The sequence below is a fragment of the Antechinus flavipes genome, chromosome 3 (genome assembly GCF_016432865.1).
Source record: "Antechinus flavipes isolate AdamAnt ecotype Samford, QLD, Australia chromosome 3, AdamAnt_v2, whole genome shotgun sequence".
NCBI lineage: Eukaryota > Metazoa > Chordata > Mammalia > Dasyuromorphia > Dasyuridae > Antechinus > Antechinus flavipes.
Window position 1 is genome coordinate 495631120 of NC_067400.1, and position 26127 is coordinate 495657246.

Here is a 26127-nt window from a genome sequence, read left to right on the forward strand (position 1 = left end):
ACCTTAAACTGTAATCTAAGGGGGCGGGGAAAACATGCAAATAAATATGTTATATAGGAAAAATAAATATACATGATATATGCATGTGTCTATGTGAACCTATATATATGTGTGTAGAGAGAAAGGAGGAGAGATAGAAATAGAATGAGACAGAGAGATTAAAAGTTATATACAGGAAAAATAGGAAATAATGATTAGAGGGATGAAACTAGAATTTAAAAGAGCTAAGAAAGGTTTCCTGTAAAAAGGGAGGCAAGTAGTTGGAGTAGAGACATTAACACTTTGGGGACAGCCACAGAAAATGCCCAAAGGGGAGAGAGGCTACCTTCTTTGAGAAACAGACTGGCAGCAGTTATTAAATCAAAGAATGCTTAGATGGGAGTAAAGTGTAAGAACGTGGGAGAAATATAGGAAGGGTTTAGGTTATGAAGGGTTCTGAATTGGTAAACATTTTTGGTATTTTGCCCTTGGAAGCAAGAGGGAGCCACTAGGGTTTGCTAAATAGGAGAGTGAACTTGTGCCTTTTACCTGCCCTTTCCTTGTACTCCTTGACATATACCCTTTAGATCAAAGCTTCTTAAACTGCATAACTGAATATGAGTCATGAAATTAGGATTTATCATCAGTAAATGTTTGATTTGTATGCCTATTTATATCTATTGTGTTGTATACCTATTGTTTACCTATATACCTGGCACATAAAAAAATTTCTCTGCTGAAAAGGGGTTGTGAGTAGAAAAAGTTTAAGAGGCTCTGCTTTAGGTAACAAACTTGCTTTCATCTTAAAAATTTTCCTTTCCCATTCCTTTCATCATCTGGCTTTCATTGAGACCTGGCTCCCCCTTGATGACTATCTCCCTAGCAACCTTCAGCACTGCTTTTACTTTCGTTTACCCCAACTTTCTGGACCTGTTTCAGAAGCTGGAATACTCCTTACTCCTCCTCATTGCCACTTCCAAACTCTCTCATAACCTCTGTCCCTCAGTAAACCTCTTCTCTTTTGAAGTTCACTCAGTTCATATTTACCACCCAGTTAAAATTCTGGTAGCTATTGGGTTTGGGTTTTTTTTTTTTTTTCTTTTTGGTAACTATTGTTTACAGCCCTCCAGGACACTCTTCTTTCCTTTAGGAATTCAGCGTGGGACTCAAGTCTTTTCCTCCTCCTCAGGTTCCTGTCCATACACTAGGGGACTTCAATATACATCATGAGGCTCCCTCAAAAACCTTGACTTCCCAGTTCCTCAACTTATTCATTTCCCATAACTTACTTCTCCACTCTACCTCAGCTACACCCAGAGATGGTCATAATCTTTTTAGCATCATTCACAAATGTTCCACTTCCATGTTTATGAAACTCTGAAGTTCCCTCACAATCACAATTTGTTGTAATCCCATCTCTCTTCCCTTTGCCTCAAAACCATAGACCCTAGTCTTCCTCACCCTGACTTTTGATTTCATTCCCCACCTCAGTCTTTCCTAGACTATTGCTCTTGTTTCTGCTGCACTCTTCCCCCCTTCCCCATCTTGCCTCCTTACTGAACCAGTAGAATATACACTGTTCTATAGTCTCTTAAATATTTTGCCTCCCTATTCTATCACTGATCTTGCCCTGCCAATCAAGCTTGGGATTTACTTGAATAATACTCCTACCAGGTGCTGCCTTTGCTCCTACTCTTGTCAGATGAAGCTGAAGAAAGTCATGAAACTGGGCTAACTGGATCCAATACAAATTTACATTATGTAATTTAATTGGATTTTCACAGTAGCAAGGTAATTCTTTTACACCTCCTTAATCAACTTTATCCCACTTATCATTGAAATTTTTCTAAACCTTTTCATTCCTTCTCAAATTCTTCCAAATGGTTATTTCTTGAAGTTATGACAACTTTTTTGGGCTCATGTCATAGCCAAGTAGGGATGCAGGGGCCTTTATTTTGGACACCTCTTATCTACTCCAAAGGGAAAGCAGGTTTCTATTAAGAGCATAAACACCTAAATCAGGAATGTCATTCTACCAAAAATCCAGCTGATCATCCCACATTATGAGAATAACTTGTGTCCTTGGGACGTATTTTGAGTAAGCTGCCCAAGGGATTTCTCAAGAGAAAGAATAATTGCTAACAGAAACACTATGATTTCACTAGGAAAGAACATTGGATTTGAGGTCAGGGGCTGTAGGTTTCAGTTCTATATGTATGCTACTTAAGAATTGACATACAGCAAATGACACAGTCTTTACTTTTCATTTTCCTTATTTGTAAAATAAGTGATGTGGCCAAATGATCCAGTCCAAAGGTCTCTTACAACTCTGAATTCTAGGATTTTATGACTTATCATTGAGAGACATATGCTTAGGAGCAGATATAGTCCCCTAAGAAACATTTGTCACATCCACTTACATAAGGAAAAGCCGTTAATGATTATACACTAAGATCTCTCATTGTTCTCAAAGTCCAGCATAAAGATTTCATAACTGAAGGGTTGTTCACCAGTCAGTAATATTGATAAGATAAAATTTTCTGATAATGAATTTTTTGTTAGCTATTTCTTTGTAAATGTTAAAATCTGATCATTCTCAGACAGTTGATATTTGAACAGTATTTAGTTGGGAATCATGTTTTAAAAATCCTACCCTCAGAGATTCTTACAGTTCGTTGAAAATTCTTACGTGTCTGTCAAAGCACTGGGAAATTCCCAGCAATCATTCACAATGACTGACTGGTACTTAGAAGTTAAAATTGTCTGTTCTCTCTCTTAAGTTTCACTTTCAGTTCTGCTGTTAAAGGGGACAGAATTTCAGAAGACATGTAATTCAGCCTACATGTGACCAAAAATCTCCTCAAACATAACCAACAAGCATTCATCCAGTCTCCAGAAAGCCTGTTACCACACAAGGAACCTAACTCCACTTTTGGATAGTTCTGTTAGGAAGTTTTATATTCTATCCAGCCTAAATCTCTTCCTTTCTGCTTTCCTGAATGCTTATTTCCATGCTCCTGATTCAGTCCTATGAGACTAAGCTGAATGACTCTAATCCCATTTCATATAACATCCCTTCCAGTACTTGAAAAGACCAATGCTTTCCAGGTCTTCTCTAGGCTAAATGTTCCCAATTGCTTTATTTGGTCTTTTTTATGGTAGTGTTTAATTCTCTACCCCCGTCCTGTCATCCCAGTTGTTCATTTTACCATCTTGGTCATTTTCTTCAGGACATATACCAGCTTGATTTGATGATGTACTTTCTAAAATGCCAACAGTCAAAAATTGATCAAAACACTTCAGATATAGTTTCATAAGACAGAAGATTACAGGACTATTGCCACTCTTGTTCTGGACACCATGCTTCTCTTAAGGTAGCCTAGCTTTTTGACTGCTATTTTACACTTGACCTATGTTGAGTTTAGGGTACACTAATTGCATAGGTATTATTGTCTTGCCATATATTCTTCATCCTGTACTGGACATTTTTTAAACCTTGTGAAACTTTACATTAAACTTATCATTAAGTTTATTCATATTTGATTTAATCCATCATTTTCTAGTCTTATTAGAATCTTTTTGGATTCTGGCAATCATTCTATCTCAAGCTAACCTATCCCCCCCAGCTTTAAGTAATCTGTAAATTTCACAAGTTTACCATCTATATCCTCATCAAAATCAGTGATACACATTTTGAACAGTTGAAAGGCAAAGACTGATATTCAGGATATTTCACTAGAGCCATCTTTGCAAGCTGACAGTGACCCAAAATAATGTCCTTTGATACAGTCATACAGTCAGGCTATAGTATCACTTATCCCTTATCTTGTTCAAAAGTATAGCTCAGAGTCTTTGCCAAATATTTTTTCTACAATCTTATTAAGTCATGCTATGACATTCTCTTATCTGCCAGGATAGTTACTCAAATAAGGAAATGGGATTAATCTAAGTTATTTTTGATTAAGCAATGACACTTTTAGTGGTCATTTCTTTCCCTTTCTATGTTCATAGATCTTTTTAACAATATTTTTTAGATTTTTTTCCCCAAGAACAGAAGCCAAGTTTCCATTTGGGGAAAAAAAAATAAAAATGAGGATATTTATACTTTTTCAGCCCCAGCAGCACTCCTCCCATTCTTTAAGATCTTTTCATGTTCACTAACATGGTTTTAGCAGTCATAATTTATAGATCTTTTAATGCTCAGTTGTAATTCTTCAGATCCTAGAAGATTAAATTTACCAAAGGAAGATAACTGATCTCTTAATCTCTTCACCTATAATGCTTATTTCTGACCATAACCTATTTTATTAATTTAATAATAATCATGAAGCTCACATTTATATAGATCTTTAAGATCTGTGAAAAACTTGATAAAACATTATCATATTTGTCCTCATAACAAGCCTAACAGTAATTAATCCCAATTTACAGATGAGAAAATTGATACAGTTACACAATGTCTGTACTTTTTAACACTATCTACTATGTCACTTTGCTACCTTGGATTTAAGTGTGAAAAGTATTCTTTATCTAGAATAAGAAGTCTCTAGCATGAAAACAAACAAGTTCAACATGAAATTCATTTTAACTTTATTAGAATATGGTAATGAATTACTACTCCCAGCCCAATTTTTCTGATTTACATACAAATAAAGAAGAAAAAAAGTTTTAAATGAACTAAGGACAGCATTGTTAGAGTTCATCAAAATTTTATATTAGTTTGGCATGGCTTGGCTCTTGATGGCTCTTCGTGGTCGGTGAAAGCCCCTCCTTACCTTCCATTCTGCATGACCAATAGAAGAAAGGAAATGATAAACCATAGTAATGTTGGTTTTAGAACAAGTGGAAGATACATGTGGAGAATTAAGTGGTGTCTATCTGATTTTCTAAAAACACTTTTCTTGTTTCCTAACTTTAGAAAGTTATCTGAAAAAAAAAATTAGACAATAAGAGTTGGAAAAAAATAGCATTTATAGGTGTTAGATGGCTATATGCAGAAAATTGAAAAGGTACGAGGAAAAGAAAAATGAAATTGGCAAGAGAATGGGAAAAGGAATCTGCATTATCCCCAATCAAACAAAATTTTTGTTTTGTTGTTGAACCACATTTAATTTTACATTAATCTGAAAGGTAGATCAAAGTATGTAGAGAAGTACCATAATAGGCTGAAATAATTCTCTGAAAAATTTGACTCAAGGTATCATAGCAGCTCAGGGACTAATCTAGAAATTTGACTCCAGGGTGGATAGAAAATGGTCCAGAGAGTAACAGACTAAACTGAAATCTAACAGGGAAACTGAAATCACGAAAAAATGATTTCATTCTTCCATAATTAAGTCATAATATTGACTATGAAAAGTCATTTGGCACTCTGGAGACTGCTATGGACCTTTTGGCTTCACACTTTCACAGATCCACCTTATTGAAGTCAGCTTCTGAGTATATATATATAGTTTCTACCTTGTTTATTTCTGTTGAAGGATGGATTTCAAAAGAGTAGGAAGGACATAGGAGAAATGTGAATTTTGGGAGGTTTTTAACTTTCTACGACTATCTTCCTTTTGGGCTGGGGGAAGAGTTGAAAGAAGAAGATATAATAACTACAACCATAGTTTACACTTAAAAGATACCTTTGTCTACCACTACCTAGATTGTCTGCTGCAAAAGCTTTCAACAGACTATTAAGTCTAAAGAAAGGGGGTGTCATGTAGTCAAAATTTCTAGACTTTTAAAGTTTTATATATAAAAAGCCCGTTCAAACAAAGTGCTTCCATTTGGGATGGCAATGCAAAATGGAGCAATTTTAACAACCATATCCTACTTAAAAAAACAAACTATTTTTAGTATGCAAAAAAATTGGTCATTTTAATAAATTACAATCTGAAATCATGAAGAAAATCAAGAGGAATAATTATAAATTGCCATAGTAAATTCTTAATATCAATTTTTTTTAAAATTATAGTACACTTCTGGTTATTTAACTTTCAAATCTCCTCCACACCCTATGTTCAAAATCTTATCTTGATTGGGACCAGAAGTGAAAAAAAATTTTTTTTTTAAATCCCATAATTTAAAAGAAAATTATTCTGGGTTTTTTATACTAAAGGTCTGAAAAAGTGGTGAGTTAAAATGGAAAACTAATGTTTAAACCAAAAGTATATTTTTATATAAGGAAAGAGAAAAGAGAGCTCTTCTAGTCATAGGAAGCAATGACATATCTCTTATCACTTCTGCTATACTATTGCTGTTGAACCATTTTGGAGAGTCAGGAAATACTAAATGGTTTAGTGTCATGGAATTCCCCCTCGTGGGTCTGCTGAGTAAGGGGAAGTCTTAAGTGGTTTCTGCCCTAGGAGTTCCCCTAGAATGAGGAAAGCACCTCATTCAAAGGTCGGGGGGCGGGCTAAAAGAGGGAGGAACTGAGATGATTTAAAAAGTCTCATTACTGAACAGTGCTGAACCCTTTGCCGTAGTCAGTGGTTCTAACAGTCATCAGAGAAGACGTAATTAACATTTCTTGCTTGGAGAAGCAGGTCTGTGCTGATTTGAGTCTTTTATAAGATTGTCATTCTTAATGTCTTTTAACGGGAGTATCTGTGAGTGCGATTGAGAAAGCAGAAGTTTTTAAGGGAAGGTTCCACCGGGTGCTGACTCATTACTCAGATTCAGGGCTGGGGGAGCGCCGCTGACTGGAACGGATTAGCCAAATTTGAACAGTTCAGACTATCCAGGCTGCAGCAGTGGGAAGGGGGAGGAGCGAGGAGTTACCACCGGGAGGAGGAGTGGGGGGTGCGAGTAAATCCTTCTGACTAAAGATTACCTTTACCTTAAAACTTCCTCAGCCTCTGTATCTTCTTCCGGAGGGTAAATGTTTGTTTGCTAGGAATAGATGAAAAGAGGTTGAAGAGGTAATGATTCGAAAGCTTATTGCGCATGTGCCAGACTTTGTCCTGGGTGTTGTGGATATGAAGGAGAGGGAGGAGTTTGACAGTTGAATTCTGAAAGAGAGGGGGGAAAGTGTGAGAAACAGCCAGGCTTTTCTGAAGGGAAAATGAGGGAAGGCATAAGAAGGTTGGAGCCCGTTGTAAAGGGCAGTAAAAACCAGAAAGAGCTCTGTATTGGATGCTGAAAGCACCAAAAAAAAAAAAAAAAAAAAAAAAAAAACCATAGGATTTTTTGAGGAGAGCAGTGACATGGTCAGAGTATTAGTTTGGCAATTGTGTGGAAATTATAGAGAGGATCTGAGACGGAGATCCCTGTCCCCTGTCTGTCACATAGCCAGTAAGAGGGACTTGAACCCTCTTCCTGGCTTCATTCTGTCCCACTAGGATAAGCTTTCTCTTGGGAAGAAAGCTGAAGTTGTTTGCATTTTGTTTTCTAGGCTTTAAGAAGCCATGACTGAAGTTTTAAATTAAGGGAATAAAATGATCAAAGCAGAAAGTTTGTCTGGAGCTTATAGAATTAAAAGAAATTTGAGAGAAACTAATTAGGGGAGTTTCAGAAGTCTAGGTGTGAATTTAGTGGCAATACTACCTTATTAAAAGATATTGCGAATGAAAATATTGACAAATCCTGGTAATTGGGTATGAGGGCGAATTTTGAAAGTTTTATTTGCCAGATGCTGGTACTATGAACATAGAAATAAGGAGATTCAGTTTGGGAATAAAAGATGATGGGCATGGTTTGGATATCTAGAAAAAAACTATAGCAAGTAATGGTTGGACACTAGAATGGAGCCTGAGAAAGGTGGCCAAGGATGGAAATGCCAACTTGAGAATCATTTTACCGGCAGTGTTTATCCACAAAGGAATGCATGAAATCAGAGAAAAAAACACAGGCTTTTAGACTCATCTTGCTTAATGTACATAATAATATTTTAGATTGGTTCTAAAAAACAGGCTATTCTAGTATGTGTGTGTAAAGCAAGCCATTGACTTGACTTTCATTTCAGTAGGGTCTTTAAATTTTTGCCAATACAGAAATATCTTACCTTGTATTAATTATTGATTACTCAACACCACAGGTGTTTTCATTGGAAGAATAACATTTGGATAATGCATGTACTAAAGTGAAGGATCATTTTACATCGAGGCATCATTATGCAGGGGATGTCTGTGTAACTGATGCTTAGTATGGGGAAGTAGTAGAGCAGGGAGCAGAGGGAAGGAGAGGATGTATTCAAAGAGGAAATTATACAATACTATCTTTTATCTTAGTATTAAAAATTGATAGGGGGGAGGAAGTAGCATAGCTATGCAAGTACCTCTTTCTCCCATCTATAGGAAGGCTGCTGGATGACAAAAACTGATTACAAAGCCACTTAAATTAGTCCCTCTGGACTGGAGTAGTCAAGAGGCATAAAAATGTAAAGTATGCAACATCTCTTTTGATCTCCCTCCTCCACCCCATATCCCTTTGAAAACATTCCTCCACATGAACTTTGTCTTTCCTATCTCCAGCACCTAGGACTTTTGCCCCATTCTGCTTAGTTAGGAAATTATTTTTCTCATTTTCAGTATTTCATTTTGGGATTGTTCTGTAGACTAAAGAATTAATTAGTGCAGGCAAGTCACGTTATGCAATTACTACTGCTTAGCCATTCTAAAGTTGTTAAAATTAATATCTAATTCAAAAAAAGATTTTGGGGGAATAGGGCAAAAAAACCCCTCTAGAATTAGTTTTGATACAGAAGACTTTTTAACCTTTTGCCTTTTCTTTGCAAACTCCAGAAATTTATTTCTTTAATATATCAGTCAAGGTAAATTATTTGATAGGGATAGAATCAGACCTGTGGTTTTTGGTTTTATTGATATAGGGCTCATCCCAAAGCGCTCTCCTCAATCAGTGAAAATCAGAATCTTTTCTGAATTTTTAACTACATCACTGAGTAGTTTAACTTGTTCAGGGTCATACAACTAGTATTTGTCAGAGATAGGACTTGAATCTACTTAAGTTTCAAGGCCTTTTTCAAGTATTTAATATTGACACTGAATAAGGGAGTATATAATAAGGAAATAAGAGAGTCTTCAGTAATGGTAATAAAGAGTTGATCCACCTGTATATTTTCCCATTCTTATGATCAGTAATGCATATCTTCATGATGGCCCCCAAAAAGCAAAATCAATTCATATGAGATTAAATCTAGGATTTAGGTTATATAATGTAATTAATATTAAATCTATGTTGAAAAGGAATTTGCATGATATTTTTTTAAAAATTAAGTTGTATTTATATGTTTATAATATAAAAATTATATTTTATGTTATTAATCCCTATAAATACTTTGCATTCTAAAATTATTTTTTTTTTCCTAACAGATTTTGCAGGAAGAAGAAAGAACCTTCTCTTTTTTTTTTCTCCCCTTTTTCTTCTGTGGACCAAAAATACCAAAATGGAGACCTAAACCCTTAGAAGGGACAAAGTCTAAACTTGGGGAGGTAGTTTTGTGCATAAATAATTAAAATTATTGGTACCTAATGATTGTTAAATTTTGAAACATGGTTCAATGATAAGTAGTCTAACAAAATTAATGATATCTCATTTTGGCATATAGAAAATATAAGTGGTCATTTTAAGGACATCAGTGTACAGCAATAATCCTTTGAAGATTACTCAGTGCTATCAGCTAAAAATGAATTCTTTAGAGCAAGGGATTAATCTCAAATTTTTTGCGAAGTTAACTAAATCTTTAAAACAGACATGTGTCATGTTAAAGAAGATTTGTGACTGGAATGAAAAGTTAAAAGAAAGCAGGGAAGAAGTCAGTGGTGATACATGAAATAGTTGTCTAAACACCTGTAAGACCAATGAAGACCACAGAATGAAGGAATTCTAGAATTGGAAAGGACCTCAGAGATTGCTTAATCCAACTCCTATACAGTAGATAAATTCCTAAGGGGTCATGTGACTTCTATTTGAAAGTATCTATTGACTCAAATAACTCACACAAAGCAACTGAACTCTGCCTTCCTGGTAACATCTAAGATATTGTCTGATCAACATAGATTACACTAAGACTAGGAGACAGATGCTGAAAGGGTCTGAGATTTAGTTCACTCACATAGCCATAGCAAGAGTGATGGATGAAAAGTTAAATTAGATCAAGATGGATTTACTCTTGAAAAAAAAAAAAGAATGCTACTGTTGTAAATATGATGTATTTTGTAAATTTGGCATTTTTATTTTCAAGAAAAGTTTGACAAAATAGAATTATTTCTTGATTATAGAGAGCTGTGTAAGTAAAACTTTAAATTGGGTTAACAATTTAAGACTGGTGGTATGTTGTTGTCTCTGTAATGAGAAATAATGTATGTTTCTCACTATCTGAGGGCCAGAAACACTACATATCTCTAAAGGTAGCTTAGCTTAACCATTAAGTTTCTATAATGGCACATATTCTAATTTCAAAGTTAGATCCTTTTTGAAAGTATGTGAAAGTCTCTACCATAATAAAATTTAGACTATCTCTACTAAACAAGTATCTGGCATGGAAAATTACAAAGAATTTCATTTCCAGGTTTTTAGCTTCGTATTAAAAACATATAGCTTGCACAAAACTACCTCCCCAGAGAAAGACTTGTCCCGTTTTTGCTCACAAAATCTCATGAACATATTAGAAAATAGCATGTTCTTATTAAATATGAATACCAGTAACCTATGTGAATTGAAATATGACTTTTCTTGTGAACTCTACAGAATGTCTACATATTCTACTTTCCCAGTCAACGTTCCAATCTCAGAAAGGAGTCTTGCTCGAGCTGGATTTTATTACACTGGTGTGAATGACAGAGTTAAATGTTTCTGTTGTGGCTTAATGCTGGATAATTGGAAACAAGGAGACAATGCCATTGACAAACATAAACAGCTTTATCCCAGCTGTGCATTTATTCAGAATTTGATTGCAGTTAACCTGGAATCTTCTCAGTCCACATTTTCTTCATTGAATAATGCCACACGTTCATTATCTTCCAGTTCAGGACAGAGTGGATATTTCAGTGGTTCTTATTGCAGTTTCCCACTGGAGCCAGTGACTTCCAGAGCAGTTGAGGACTTGTCCCCTTTGAATGCCAGCCCCTACAGTTATTCAATGAGTACTGAGGATGCCAGAATTCTAACTTATCAGACATGGCCATTGACATTTCTGTCACCATTAGATCTGGCAAGAGCTGGTTTTTACTACATAGGACCTGGAGACATGGTAGCTTGCTTTGCTTGTGGTGGGAAACTGAGTAATTGGGAGCCAAAAGATGATGCCATGTCAGAACATCGAAGACATTTTCCTAACTGTCCTTTCCTGGAGAATCACATCCGAGAAACATCAAGGTTCAGTGTTTCCAATCTGAGCATGCAAACCCATGTAGCCCGTATGAAAACCTTTGTGACCTGGCCACCTCAAATTCCAGTTCATCCAGAGCAGCTTGCAAGTGCTGGCTTTTATTATGTGGGTAAGAAACCTACAATAGAAGAAATATTCATCATAGCTCTTAGCCATTAAGTTTTCATTTAACTTGTACACATTCAATTTTTGGCTCACTTTTGTTGTTAGGTTGCAATGATGATGTCAAATGCTTTTGCTGTGATGGTGGATTGAGATGCTGGGAATCTGGAGATGATCCTTGGGTGGAACATGCCAAATGGTTTCCAAGGTAATTATCTGAAGTTCTGCCTTGTAGAATTCTATGAGAATGGTTGTTTAAATTAGACAAATGCAGAGCGTTGTGTTCTCTAGTACAAACTGGTGCCTCTCTACTACATAGGTTTTTTTTTTTTTTCAGTCTCTGATTATTGTCCTTTAAAGATTATGAGCTACTTGAGAACTTGAGGGACTAATTTTTTGTTTTTCTTTGTATCCCTAGCATTTAGTACTATGCCTAGCACATACATGGTGACTGACTGCTTAGCAGGCTTCCTTCTGTTGGTTGATCAGTTGATTCAATTTCTTTAACTCCAAATTTCAAACTATTATCCCACCCTACCTTGGAGTAGATGATTTCATTTTCTGCTTTATTGACACCCTGTCATTTGTCATAAGCTCCCTCAACTCCCCTCCATGCTTCAAAACTTTTGTCTGATCTCATTCCCTTATCTTCCCTCATTCCCTCTTTTCTTTGTGTTCTCAAGGACAAAACCCCTTTGACAACTCTGACCCCTTCTACTTATGTCTTTGATCATATCTCTTCTTGTTTTGATCATTTTTATATTCAATTTCAATTTCTTTCCCTCTGCTAATAGAACGTCAGCTTTGTGAGTGCTTTTTTTTCTCTCCCAACCCCCTCTTATCTTTCTCTTCCTCTCAAACTATTGATACCACCACTGCTATCATGGCTATTCAGGCTCCAAACATCGATTGATTGATTATCATTCTACTGTACAACCCTATCCATTTGGTTGACAAATTCTCTCACATGCTAGCCCCTCATTCCTCATATTTCACAATATTATACCCATCACTCATTATCACTCACTTAAGACCATTGTAGTTCAGTTCCTGATATTTTAAAATATTTTCAAGGATTCTACCAATCAGGATATGACATATATACAAAATAAGTAGGATCAGAGAGTTAGAGGTAGAATGAATCTTGGAATCCATTTAGTTTAAATCCTTCATGTCTCAAAGATGAATAAATTGAAGACCATAGAAATAAATGTAGTAACTTATTTAAGGTTACACAGGTAGTAAAGTGGCAGAAGCAGGATTCAAAAATTCAGGTCCCCTGACTCCCGTGCTCTTTTTACTATACTGATATAAGCTCAAATATGATGAGAGAGTTGAATCTGATAAGAAACCCTTCCTACCTGGTCTACCTGCTTCTGTTACCTTAACTCAAACATTTATTAAATGACTATAATCTACTAGGCACTACTAAGATTGCAAAGAGAGAAAAGACAGTCCCTATCCTTGAGCTATTCATAATCAACTTTCCCATCTATTTTTCATATAACTGCCAAAATATTTTTAATTTGAAAATCTGATTATAGCACCTCTTTGTATTAAGTTTTTAAAGTTTTCTTGTTTGCTTTTGGTATAAAATTAATTTATGTCCTTTCACAAAGTAATTTCATCTTTAATTAAGTGATCTCATTTTTCTTGTAACATTGTTTGGTTTTTTTTGCACCTACCACCCTTAACTCTATCATATTTATTTGTATACTATCTTAAGACTTCCTACTATATTGTAATAGGACAGGAATGTAGTCTTTTTCATCTTTGAATCCCAGTGCCTTTTTAAACACAACGCGGAAAAGGAAAACCAACTGAGAAGAGATTTGGCATATAGGAAGTTACTACAGACTTTTGAGAAGGTTGTTTCATTAGGCAAAAGTGATATAAGAAAACTAATTCTCAGATTTAGGGATTTGGTTGTTCATGTTATTACAAGTATAGACTAAAAAGGCCTAATGATTCTGAATACTCCTGGTTGGACCATTGGGCTACTTGAAGTTGTTAAGGTGTGTACATTCATGTTATTTTAAAAAGTTGCATAAAATTAATCTCCAGCTTCACTTTTCTTTTATTAAGGCCTTGGGAAGTTTTAGGTTTCTCTACACTAGAGCATCTACCCCTCTCCTGATTGGTGACTTCTCGCTCTAGCCCACTTTTTCAGACAGGCCACAACCAGCTGTATTCTGTCCTAATAACAGTTCACTAAACCCAGTACTGCACACATGACATTACCCTCCACTTTATACTCCTTATAACTCTAGAATCAGGATCAAATTAATTCTGCCTTTGCTTCTGGAAAGATGTCAATCAACTCTTGAAATTGTATTATCTTTCCTTACTAGAATATAAACTCTTTGAGGACAGAGATTCTTTTTGCTTTTTATCTGTATCCTCAGTACTTAACACAATATTTGATATATAATAAATGTTAATTGCTCCTTCATACATTAATTTATTCATTAATATTTTTAGGTGTGAGTACTTGATCGAAAATAAGGGACAACAATTCATCAATCAAATTCAGGCTAGCTATCCTCATCTTCTTGAACAGGTATAAATAAATTTTTGTAATAGTTTGTGAATATATATATATATTTTTTCTCCATTTTTGTGGGGGGGAAATATTTAGCAAAAGCAGACAAAATGAATAGTCAAACTATGTAAACATTTTAAGATGGGATAAGAAATCTTTGCTTTTTTTGAATAAGTGACATAGTAGTTGTGCTTCTTATAAGGGCTGACCCAGTGATTGTTTCTTACACTTATTAAAATATTTTTGGAAGGCATAAGATAAATATATATAATAGCTTTGATTATAGCCACAAGGAAAAAATCTTAATACTTTAAGGTCTAAAGTTGGATTATAAAATGTAAATGAAATATTTCGTGTTTTATTTGTGGTTTAAAAAAATACATGTAATTTTGCTGATGTTAGCATGCTAATATGTATCAAGCAATTATTTGTGCAATTGGAAGTATATTTAATATTTTTACTTACATTATCTTTTTATCCCGCAGCTGCTATCTACATCGGGTACTCCAGTGGATCAAAGTGCTGCGCTACCAAGTATGTACAATGATAATATTACTTAAAATTTAAATAGCATGATTTTACACTGTCAAGAAAACATGTAAAGGGTTTACAAGATTATAAAAATAAGTTCATGAAAACAAAAAATTGAAGGAAACTCAATTCTGAATAAAAATAACATCTTGTTTTCCCCTTCTTCCATTTAATATTTTTTAAAAAATAAAACTATGCTGCTATTTGGGATTTGGGAAATGGGGCTTTTCAGTGTTCTTATTTATTAAACTTAATCATTTGTAATTATTTTATGTAATTAAAAAGTTAATGTGTAAAATAATTGTATATAATTCTGATTTATATATTTTAAAACATTTTTATATCATTGCAAATTATAGCATTTAAAATTTATTCTAATTTTCACAAAATCCTTCTTTCTAAATAGTTTATTTTGGGCCAGCAGAAAATCATTCAGAAGATGCAGTCATTATGAATACATTTGTTGTCAAAGCAGCTTTGGAAATGGGCTTTAATAGAAGACTAATAAAACAGACAGTTCAGAATAAAATCTTAACAAGTGGAGAAAACTACAAAACAATCAGTGATCTTGTATCAGATTTACTTAAGGGAGAAGATGAAACAAAGGAAGAGGAAAAAGAAGCTAAAGAAATAGAATCAGGTATATATGAGCTACTAGTAGCTCATTGATTTTAGTCAAGCTCTATGTTCTTAACACAATAATTACTTTCTAGATTTGAAAACATATTCCTCCTCTCCTATGATATTCATGCTAAAATCAAGTATAAATGATGTTTTGATTATTTGATATGTCACTGAACATTTAATTGAAAGTCAACTTACATATATTACATATCTTGTTCCAGTCCTATCTTTCTGGATAATCTTTCTTTCCCTTGTATTACTTTTTATTCCTAAAATATATACAAAGCTGAAAGTTTAGCTTCTATATCTGTAAAATGTATGATTGGACCAGATCAGCAGTTCTCAAAGGACAGTCTGGTCTGTGGACTCTGATAAGGGTCCCCATGACCATTTATTCATTTTGTGGAGAATTACTTGCATTAGGTACTAAGAAAGATATAGTTAACATAGGGCTCTATTCTAATGAGGCTCATTCTTTAATAGATTCTACTAAATATATATAATGATAATACCTTGAATTTAAATAATTCATTATAAGTTTAATAGAAATTATTTTATTTCATACATAGTCTTCTGTATCAGTTATTTGTGTAGATCTTGTCTTCTTAGGCTTTATGATACACTCACAGTAGTAGAAAGTAACATGAGATTAAAGGAGGACTAGTTGAAATTTCAGAAGGGGAAAAATGAATTGCCAACTCAGATATGAGATAAATTTGAATGGATTTTAAAGGATGGATAAAAATTCTTAAGAATTGGGGCATGTGGGAGATGACAAGAAAAGGGAGCAGTCTAAAGGTATAGGAACAAGAAAATGAGATCGTATGGAAGGGATAGCTAATGTGGTTTTATTTTGCTGCAATGTAAAGTATGTGGACAGTTTTAGTACAAGGTCGGGTTGAAAAGATAGGTCATCGTCATATTGAAGAGGGCCTCAAATACTAGGCTTAGGAATTTGAACTTTAGTTGGTGGTCTACAGGGAATCACAAAACGTTGTACATAGGTTGATATGACCAAAACTTTATATAAGATTAATATAATATAGTGAGGATAGGACACTGGACTCAGTCAGGAAGACTTATATTCAAATTATGTCATTTACTAGATATGTCACTTAACCTTAACTTACCACGTTCCTCATTTATAAAATGAAAACAATAGACTCAAGGTCCTTTTTAAGGTTTTTCTAGCTCTGAATCTATGATCCTATTATATATTAGGTGACAGACCTAATATGAGGCTACTTTAGCAGCCAAGAAGATGACTTTATTAGGATGGTGTCAATGAGAATAGATAAATATCTAAGATGACTATGAATTAAATTGGGAAGGTAAAATTAAAAGAATTAAGAGTCCATGGAAATGGAATAATTGATAACATCAAGATTTAAACATCCCAGATTAGGTTAATAGTACTATTACTGAAGAAAGAGGTTTAAACAATGTTTTAAATGAAATATATTAAGCTTTATATTTTATTTTTTATATTATGGATTTCATGGTACTGTTGAAATATACTATCGTTGTCTATTATATTTGTTATTTTGTTCTAGTCTTGAAATCTGAATTTCATTATATCCATGTACATTTATCAGTTTCATCATGATACCCTATTTCTGCTTATTTTATATTTTCATATGTAGACTACATAAAAAAACTTTCATTATCTTGTCAGTTGTAATGCTTAAAATTACGCAACAACTAAAAAATAGTTAAGAAATGAAACATTGAAGATCTGTGATCAGAATTAATATATTTAAATCTTATTTTTCTTTTTCAATAAAGATGACATCATTAATTCGGAAGAACAGAATGGCACTGTTTCAACATTTGACCTATGTGCATCCTGTTCTGGATAGCCTATTGATTGCCACTGTGATCAATAAACAAGAATATGATGTTATTAAACAAAAAGCACAGATATCTTTGCAAGTCAGAGAACTGATCGATACCATTTTAGTTAAAGGAAATGTTTCAATGTATTTTTAAAAACATTAGATCATTGGCCATATATATTTTATCTGTGATCAATTTAACCCAAATAATAGACAGTAATTTAAGTATTTCACTCGTGGCAAGATTAAAAGATCTTATTCCCTTCATGGTTTTTATTTGAATATTAAATATTTATGATATATGATATCCAACTTGAATCTCAGTTGTTACACTTTGGAGAAATGATGATTCCACTGTACCCTACCTATACTTGAATTAATTATTTTATTAAGTTCTGGGTAGAAACCACATTTTTAGGAAGGGCATAGATGAGCCAGAGAATATTCAGATGATCACTTGGAGAAATACAAAGAATTTTTAGCTAGAAAATTTATATTATCTATCTTTTCCTTCTTCCTTCCACAGAGTCATTCAGTCAACAAATATTTATTAAGCACCTACTATGTGCCAGGCACTGTGCTAAGTTATGCTGGGAAAAGCCAATCCTTATAACAAAGAATAAAAGAAGAGGGGAAATACAGTTCAGCAAAACCAAACAATCCATCAAAAAAAGCTGACATATGTAGTAGTGTTACACAATCCTAGTCCTTGACCTCTGCAAAGATAAAGAGGAGGGGATAGTCCTTTGAAGAGAAGATTTAAGAAAGACATGATAGCTGCCTTTGTTACTGAAAGATGATCTTGTGGAAGAGGGATTAAATTTGACCCCAGCAAAGCAAAACAAAAAATATGGGTAGAAGTTACAGTGAGGAAGATTTAGGTTCAATGTAAAAAGACTCTGTAATAATTAGAATTATCCAAAAGTAGAATAGGATATAAATAGGATATATATGCAATGGAGATACTGGGTACCCTCATTTTTTCTTATAAGAAAAATCACTTTTCTACTATTTGTAGGTTAGGCTAGATGTGAGGTTTCTTTCTGAGGTTTCTTCCAGTTAGAATATTTTGTGAAAGATCTGCTCTTTGGCTTCTATTTTAACAAGATTTTTAAGGTGATAACTTTTTTTTTTCATTTTTTTCCCTCCCCCAGTGGAAAAGAACATAAAGTATATTCCAGCACCAGATGTTTCAGGTAAAATGATGTTAGTCAATAATGAACATTATTGGTCTTTTTTCTTATTTTAATGTGAAAAAAAATCATTTCATTATTTTTTTCTTTGCAGACTTGTCAGTAGAAGAACAGTTGAGGCGATTACAAGAAGAAAGAACATGCAAAGTTTGTATGGACAAAGAAGTATCAGTTGTCTTTATTCCTTGTGGACACCTAGTAGTTTGCAAAGAATGTTCACCTTCTCTAAGAAAATGCCCTATTTGTAGAAGTACAATCAAGGGTACAGTTCGTACATTTCTTTCATAAAGAAAAATAATCTTCCAAACTTTTATAGCTAAGGATTTGAAATATCTTAAAACTTCAAAAGCAAAGATTGTTATTTGTACCTGCTTAATGAAGTCTATTCCCTCTCTCCCACCAAAAATAAATTATCATATTGAATTTATTACTCTTTGTCATAAGATTGGGAGAATAGGGAGTTGAGAAGATGGCAGGAGATATCACAGTTTACTCCTGAACAAAGAAATATAAAATATTAGAGGGGTTGTAATAATTTCATGCTTCACAGGTATGCAATTTGTAAATAAACTTTTAAGAGTTTTTATAACTGAAAAATATGGTTTTTCATAAGTTTTTGCACTAACTTTTCTCTGTAAAATGGGAACTTAAAACATGGTATTGGTAAAAGTTTCATATGTAATGAATCTATGATGAGTAATGCAGTAATCTAAAAAGGCTACTTTGGTCCCAATGTTTTTTACTATACAAATTGTCAATATGATCAATGTCCAATGCTATGCTTTCTGGCCCTCAATGCCATTTGATGTGATAGTTATTCCCTTGGTTTGTGCAATCTAAAAATTGGATTGGAATGTCATATAAGAATGCAAGTCACTGATAAAAATGTTGAAGAGTGAGGAGAAGATTGTTCAGACTTATGAAACCCAGGAACTTCTTTTCAGATTGACACTAAACCTTTAATGAATACTTTTTCAGAAAATTGACATTTACTTAGTACTTATTTATGCCAGACTCTCTGCTAGGAGCTCATAATATGGAGAAAACAATGGAAAATATTTCCAACTTTCATTGAAGGAGGAAAAAAAAAGTAATTAAATACAGGGTAATTGGGGAGGGAGAGGCATCCAATAACTAGGAGACTCAGGGAAGGATTTTTAATATAAGAGTGTGGCATTTAAGCTGAGTTTTGAAGATGCTATGGAATTTGAAAAATAAAGGAGAGTTCAGGCTTACTAGAAGAAGCCTTTGCAAAGGCTCAGAGACTTTCGACTTTGGGGTTTTCAATGAATAGATGTTGATAGCCCTCTCCACTCTAACTCTAATAATGCTTTGACAAAAAGGAAATGAATTTAGTGTTCTTGAGGAATCCAGTATGGCTCTTGGATGTCATTGCTTCTCTTCCTAAATCCTCACAAACTTTTTTAAAAATCACCAAATTCTGCCAACAACAAAGTGAGCTATCTTTTATGTGAAGATCCAATCCATTTTTGCTTTTTTTTTTAAAACTTTTAACTTAATATTTATTCAGGTTTATTAAAAATTAAGGATACTGGTCTTCTCCAGTCCTTCAACAATTCTTCTATACTGCAACATAAAGAACTATCATTCCTATATTTTAAGCCATGAACTAGAAATCCAAACCTCAGTGCCAAATACCAACACCAATATCTTTACCCATTTAATCTCTTCCTAAATCCACCTTTTTAGAATTAATCTTCTACCTTCAATCAGCAGCAATGATGAATATTTTGTCCAAATGATAGTCTTCTGTACTCCAAAACCTATTAATTCAGCATTACCAGTAATTCAAACTATAATCTTGTTGTCATTCCCTGCTCACCATGATCTAAGCTCAGCCTTACCCATTTCTGCCCTTTTCTATAGTTCTGGAGTCTTGTTCTGTTATCAACAAATTTCCCTTCATCCCAAACTTCTTTTCATACTTTTTATCTTATTCTCATGGAAATTCCTCTTTGGAAAAACCCTTTCTCTGATCATCTACTCTGTGTCTGGGTACTCTGATGTTCGCTCCATCTACCTTTTCAGTTCACTCTTCCTCAATGTATATTTCACTCAAACCCGTCATTATATTTAGGAACTTTAATATGTTTTATGGCTCCTAAAAAATGCTGACCTCCCAGTTCATCAATCTCAAGAATTCCAATGATACCATTATCTCAACCAGTCATAGGGACAGCCATACTTTGTTTCTCATCATAACACTGCCACATTCATGATATCCATTTCTCCCTCTGTCTCCTTCCTCCTGTTAGCCTTCCCCCTCATCATTGTCTATAGCCCCTCTATACTTTCTTGATTGATCTCCCAATCTCATTGATCTCCCAACCTCTGCTCCGCTCACTTTTTAAATTTTTGAATATAACCATCTTTCCTGTACAACTCGGCAAACTACCCTTTGCCCAAAGATAATGAAAATTTTCTGTATAATTCACTTCCATCTTGGGCCTGTTAGCATATGCTATACATAACCCTATTAACTCTTCTTCAGTCATTTCAGTCTTGACCCTGTCAAGGCTGTGTGTGAATACCTCATCCTTTTATTCTTTTGTTGATTACACCTAGACAAACTGTAATTCTGGGTAATCCCCACTATCCATCTTCATTCTTATTTCTGTACTGCTGAGTGCTACTGAGTAAAGTTATGCAACCATATCAATTGGGTCCAATAAAAACTAATGTTACCTAATCTTAACTGGATGTTCACTACTGCCCAGTATTCCTTTTAATTTATTTTTCTATTTATTATTGCATTCCTTTAAAATCAGCTGTTCCAGAATCTTTTTCCTTTAGACCCCATGCTACTTTTGGTGTTGTAATTTACTGAGAAAATCAAAGTCATCTTAAACAATAAGGTGGTACTTTCTCTGTGCCACACCTTAAAACCATTGTATAATTTATCTTCTCCTATCCTCTTTCTCCTTTGATCCAGTTGTTCAAACTTTTTTTCCTGCCAGGGTACCACCATCTTTCCTGTGACTTAGGCTCACAATTGTCAAAAATCCTTGATTCTTCTTTTTCCCCTCACCCCTAATAGCCATTTAGTTTCCAAATCTTGATTCTATCTCCCAATCTTTGGCAACTATAGTCTTTATATTTTAGCGAGGACACCAATTTAGGCTCTCATTACTTCTAACAGCCTAATTGGTTTCCATGCTTTCAATATTTCTCTCTCATCTTTCAAACAGTTGCCAAAAAATAACCTGGTGAATATATTGTTCTGAGTATATTAGGTTAGGGTTAGGGATTAAGGTTAAGAGTTGGGAAGATTAGGGTTAGCATTTTGGGACACTTTAAATGCCAAGCTGAGGGAATCGTGTCCTATATCTTAAAGGCACCAAAGATTTGTCACCAAGGTAGTAACCTACTCAGTACAATGCACTTGTCAGATTTGCAGTTGAGAAAATCTGGGTTCAAAGCCCACTTTTTTTTAATGGTTCTAGGTAAGTTTCTTAGCTTCTCTGAGTCTTGGTTTCCTTACTAGAGGATCCAAATATGTGTGTTAAGAGGCTCCACACAACACATAAAAGCACTCTGTAAAATTTGAAATGCTACACTAAAATATTCTAACAAATATGATTTTAGGTAGATTCTTTCACCAAAGATTGAAATCCATTAATGTTTTTCATCTATAATATGTATATATATATTATATATGTGTGTGTGTGTGTGTGCGCGTATGTATGTATGTATAAATGTATATAATCCATGTATAATTCTTAACAATACTTATTCTGTGTGACTTTTATGCATTTCTGTAAATTTGCCAAAGAGAATCCACCCAACATGTTAGCACATTCCATTCTTTTCTTTTGATATTGAGAGAAATACATACTAGTAGAGAGTATATCTTTTCTAGGGAGTATTCTCTTCCCCTACATGCATAGTCTCTTGTTTTTTATGCATTGAGGGCAAAATTGAAAATGATTCCATTTAATTTTTGTTATTTAGTTTACTCTTTTGTCCTAATTAAATACTTAAGTATTTGATTTCTACTTTCTGCCTCTTCAGTTGATAGAGAATGTACTGAATAAATTAGAGCTATATTTAATTACCTTAAATATCCCACATGAAACCAAAGGTAATACAAAGGGAAGCAAGGCTACCAATTGTTATGTAGGATCAAATATGCCTCCTTGCATCTAAGATGATCAGATTTATCTTTCCTATAACCTATACTTTATACAATTTGTGTTTAAACAATCTGTAGTTACATGTTTATTGCTGCTTTTTCACTTTAGATTTTTGCCTCCTGTAAATTTTTACTGCTTTTTTCCTACAATACTCTCTATAGTACAGATAATTGGATATATAGTAAGTTTTCTCTCTCTCTCTCTTTTTTTTTTTTTTTTTTAAAGTTTAAAGCCCTTTTTATTTCTAGAGGCAGCTTCTGGTTCAGTATGGGTTTGACTAGATAACTTTCAAGGTCTCTTGAAAATGAGATTCTATGATTTTGTTTTCAAAAAGATTTAGAGGAAGTACTTCCATACTAAAACACCTTGCTAGGAAAGGTTGTATAGTCAAAGCTATGTTTTTTTTCCAGTAGCAATGTATGGCTGTGAGAGTTAACTAAGGAAAACGAAACAAAGCAGAATCAACACTTTTGAATTGTGGGGCTGTAGGAGATTTTTGAGTATCCCTTGATCAGCAAGATCAAATTAGTCAATAGTTTTTTAATTGAGAACTATTAGAAATGCAGAACTATTCAGAAATTAATTCAAACTATTCCTGGAAAGTCAAACACTGCAGCTGGAGCTCAAATACTTTTGAAGGAGTGATTTTGGGAGAACAATAGATTTGGGAAAGTTTAATTGTAAAAGAATATTATATAAAAGTTCACAACATGGAGCAACCATGAAAAGACAATCCATCACAGGTTACTAAGGTTTTGCTATTTTATTATGTGAATAGCACACAGGAGTTAGCAAGGAAAGGGGTTTTAACAATTAACAAAGGGAAAGACAAGTTCCCTAGTGGAACTCACAATTATTCAGGAGGAAAAAAAACCATTAAATGGGAAGATGCTAAAAAGTAGTACACCATTATATAGTTACATAAGTTTTAGAATAAGGAAAAAGAAGAGAACACCAACTGCCTCTCACAGTCTCCTTGTATCATCCTCTCACAGGAGGAGTTCCATTCTGCAGGTCTGGGTTGGATCTCCAGCAGCCACTGTCAGGTGGCTTTTGGTAGCATAATCATCATTGACTTATGATTATGAGCTAAATCCATTGAAAAATTTAGCAGACTAACCCCAAAAGGGGGTTTTAGTAAGGAAAGGAGATTGCACCATTGACTGGTTGGCTAATCCTAAAAGGGATTTAGCACTCTAAAAAGACTTAGCTATAAAAAGGAGAAAGACACTATGAGGCTGGAATATCTCATGGAGGGCTAGTTCACAATTAATAGGAGGAAGAAACTATTAAAAGTGAGGTAGTTTCTCCAGTTTCATAGGGCTGAAAAGAGTTGGGAAAAAGGAGTTTTCTTGAGACCTTCATCTGGTGTAGGACTTTAGTCCACATGAACAAAAGACCTATTTAAGATAAAAGGCTCCTTCAAAGCTGAGATGATCCCATCAGTGCCCTTTCCTATTAGCCTCTGAGAGTATTATAATCCTTAAAATTTTTTAAAATAGCTTTTTGTTTTCAAAATACTTGTAAAGATAGTTTTCAACACCCACCCTTGCAAAACATTGTGTTCCATTTTTTTTCTCCCCCCCTTACCTTCACCCTCTCCCCCAAACATCAAGTAATCCAAATATAGGTTTAATATGTACAATTCTTCTAAACACATTTGGGAGTATTCTATCAGTGTTTTTCAGGTTTTCTGTAGCTATCTAAGATCACATTAGTTGGCCACATAAAAGATAGGACTCAGACAAGATGTTAATTTGGGAAAGACTGAAGGCAAAAGGATAAAAGGGATGACAGAGGATGCGATCAATAGTTGTGATAGAAGCAATGAATGTGAGCTTGTATAGACCCTGGAAGATAGTGGACAAGTATAACTCAATGAGGTCATGAAGAGTTGGATATGACTAAAAGACTGAACAACAACAAAAATGCTAGTACGTATCTTTATACTGTATTTAACGTTAGTTTTCTGATCCCTATAATAGTAGTCAAAGGGTTCTACTAGTTGTAAGGCTGGTATAAATGTGTAGGCCTCTGCAAGAATCAAGTTTGGTTCCAATGGTGCCTCTGCCTAGAAAACATTTTCTCTCAGACATCCTTGAGATTCCTACTATTTCAAGGGATTGGATGAGAAAGAGAATGCCTAGTATACTAGGGCTTTGCCAGGGTCTTTTCTCCTAAAAGTTTCAATCAGTTATTCAATAAGATGGGGCTTGAGTATGTATACCCATACTCTACTCTTAGTCTGCTGTATGAGTAGGGATAGTTCTATGGGAGTTGTCTGGTAGCTGGAATGGGACAGGACAGTTGTGCAGATAAAACTACAAGAACTAGTATAATGGAAATGTAGCAGAGAAACAGTACAAAAGGTGGGGATGAGGAAAGGGTGGAAGCCTTTTAAAAACCTAAGAATCCAAGGGGAAATTCATAGTAGTGGAAAATTTTGGTTAAAGTATCTGCTTTGACTATGAAGAATGCTCTATAATGAAAGACAAACAAACATGTTTTCAAAGCTGCCTGTTAGCTGATCTGTTTAGCTTTACATTGGTCTAAAGCTGTAACGCTGGGTAGCCTTTAACATCCCTTTGTCAGTGAATCAGTTAATTCTGCTTCTTCCAAGGTACCAGTTAATAGCTTAACATAGTAATGGCTCTATTAAGTGTAGGTCTGCTTCTCTTTTTAACAACTGCCAATTGTTCAGCAAATAATTACTTGGTTCTGATAGTAAAGTGGTTGCTAGGGATTGAAAGAAATACAAGGATGAATAGACAGGTCCTAATCTCAAGGGGCTCACAGATACATCAGAGTAGATGATATGTATGTTAATAGATATAATACACATGGTATTCATTTTTGGCACATTTAACTTGAGGTGTCAGTTGGATAGAGGACAGGTCTAAAGAAAGAAAAACTAGAGATATGGAGATAGCTGAAGCCAGGAGAAATTTACTGTTGTGGAAGAACATGATTTAGGGTCAGAAAACTACTTCTGGAACTTCAGAGAAGAAATTTCATCTTTTTTTTTTTTTCATCTTTCAGACCAAAGTCTGTTTTCTCATCTATAAAATGAAAGGTAGTCTAGATGACTTCTGAGGTCCCTTTCCAGCATTATGATCCTAACATTCTCTTTCTATATGACTTCTCCTCATCTTGCGTTTTTGTCATTTACGTCTGACAAATGAAACTCAGAACCAATTCTCAATAGATGTCGAGATTCTTGTTTTTGCTCACTAGGGGGATGTTTTTTTGTTTTTTGTTTTCCCCCTATTATAGACTGTTAAAGAGACTATCAGGGCAAGAAGACAAATATAGGAAACAGGAAATAGTTCAGGGTCCTGGAATTCCCCTGGCTGACTGGTTATTACTCCAGGCCTAAAGTTTGTGTCCTTCAGCAAGTTCCCCTAAAAAGGGCTTATTTTCGTTCCCATAAAGATGATGAATTAGAAATTGGAGTAGAGAAAGAAGCGCGAGTATTAAGGATGCACAAGTTGAAAAACAAGAGACTCAAGCACAAGCTTTCACAAAAAAAGCACAGCTCGAGAAACACTCCGCGCACGCGCAGGTATCGGTAGTGCTGTCAGCCGTTACTGCGTCACCACTGCTCTGCCCGGACATAGGCCCTCACCTGCCGCAAGGCGGTTTCTGTTATTGTTTGAAACTGATTTATTCCTATTTTGGCCTCTTTATGTTTAGGCCACGATGGGTTTGCTCTGGTGAAAAGACTACGAAGCGAAACGCTGTTAGGTTGATGGTGAGGAATCCACCATAGGAAAACGTGACACTTTTTAATAGTTCCGGCCTAGCCTTTAACCTAGTTTAGCCAGTTGCTCCG

General features: G+C 34.5%; 1 protein-coding gene and 1 long non-coding RNA gene across 3 annotated transcripts; one reads left to right on the forward strand and one right to left on the reverse strand.

Annotated features, from left to right (window-relative positions):
* Positions 1–6253: 6253 nt before the first annotated feature.
* Positions 6254–18738, forward strand: LOC127554918 (baculoviral IAP repeat-containing protein 3-like). Of its 2 annotated transcripts, XM_051986866.1 has the most exons (8): positions 6254–6512; positions 9297–11423; positions 11525–11624; positions 13898–13976; positions 14444–14492; positions 14896–15129; positions 18103–18144; positions 18236–18738. In XM_051986866.1, the coding sequence occupies exons 2-8, from the start codon at positions 10466–10468 to the stop codon at positions 18427–18429; spliced, it is 1656 nt and encodes a 551-aa protein (XP_051842826.1). In that variant the 5' UTR covers positions 6254–6512; positions 9297–10465; the 3' UTR covers positions 18430–18738. The 2 variants fall into 2 exon arrangements, with proteins under 2 accessions (XP_051842826.1, XP_051842827.1); XM_051986867.1 differs by lacking the exon at positions 14896–15129.
* Positions 11340–26018, reverse strand: LOC127554922 (uncharacterized). Its single transcript, XR_007952111.1, has 3 exons — positions 25921–26018; positions 11513–11655; positions 11340–11432 (listed from the first exon to the last, which is right to left on the reverse strand). It is a non-coding gene; the product is annotated as an uncharacterized LOC127554922 (long non-coding RNA).
* Between the last annotated feature and the right edge of the window lie 109 nt (positions 26019–26127).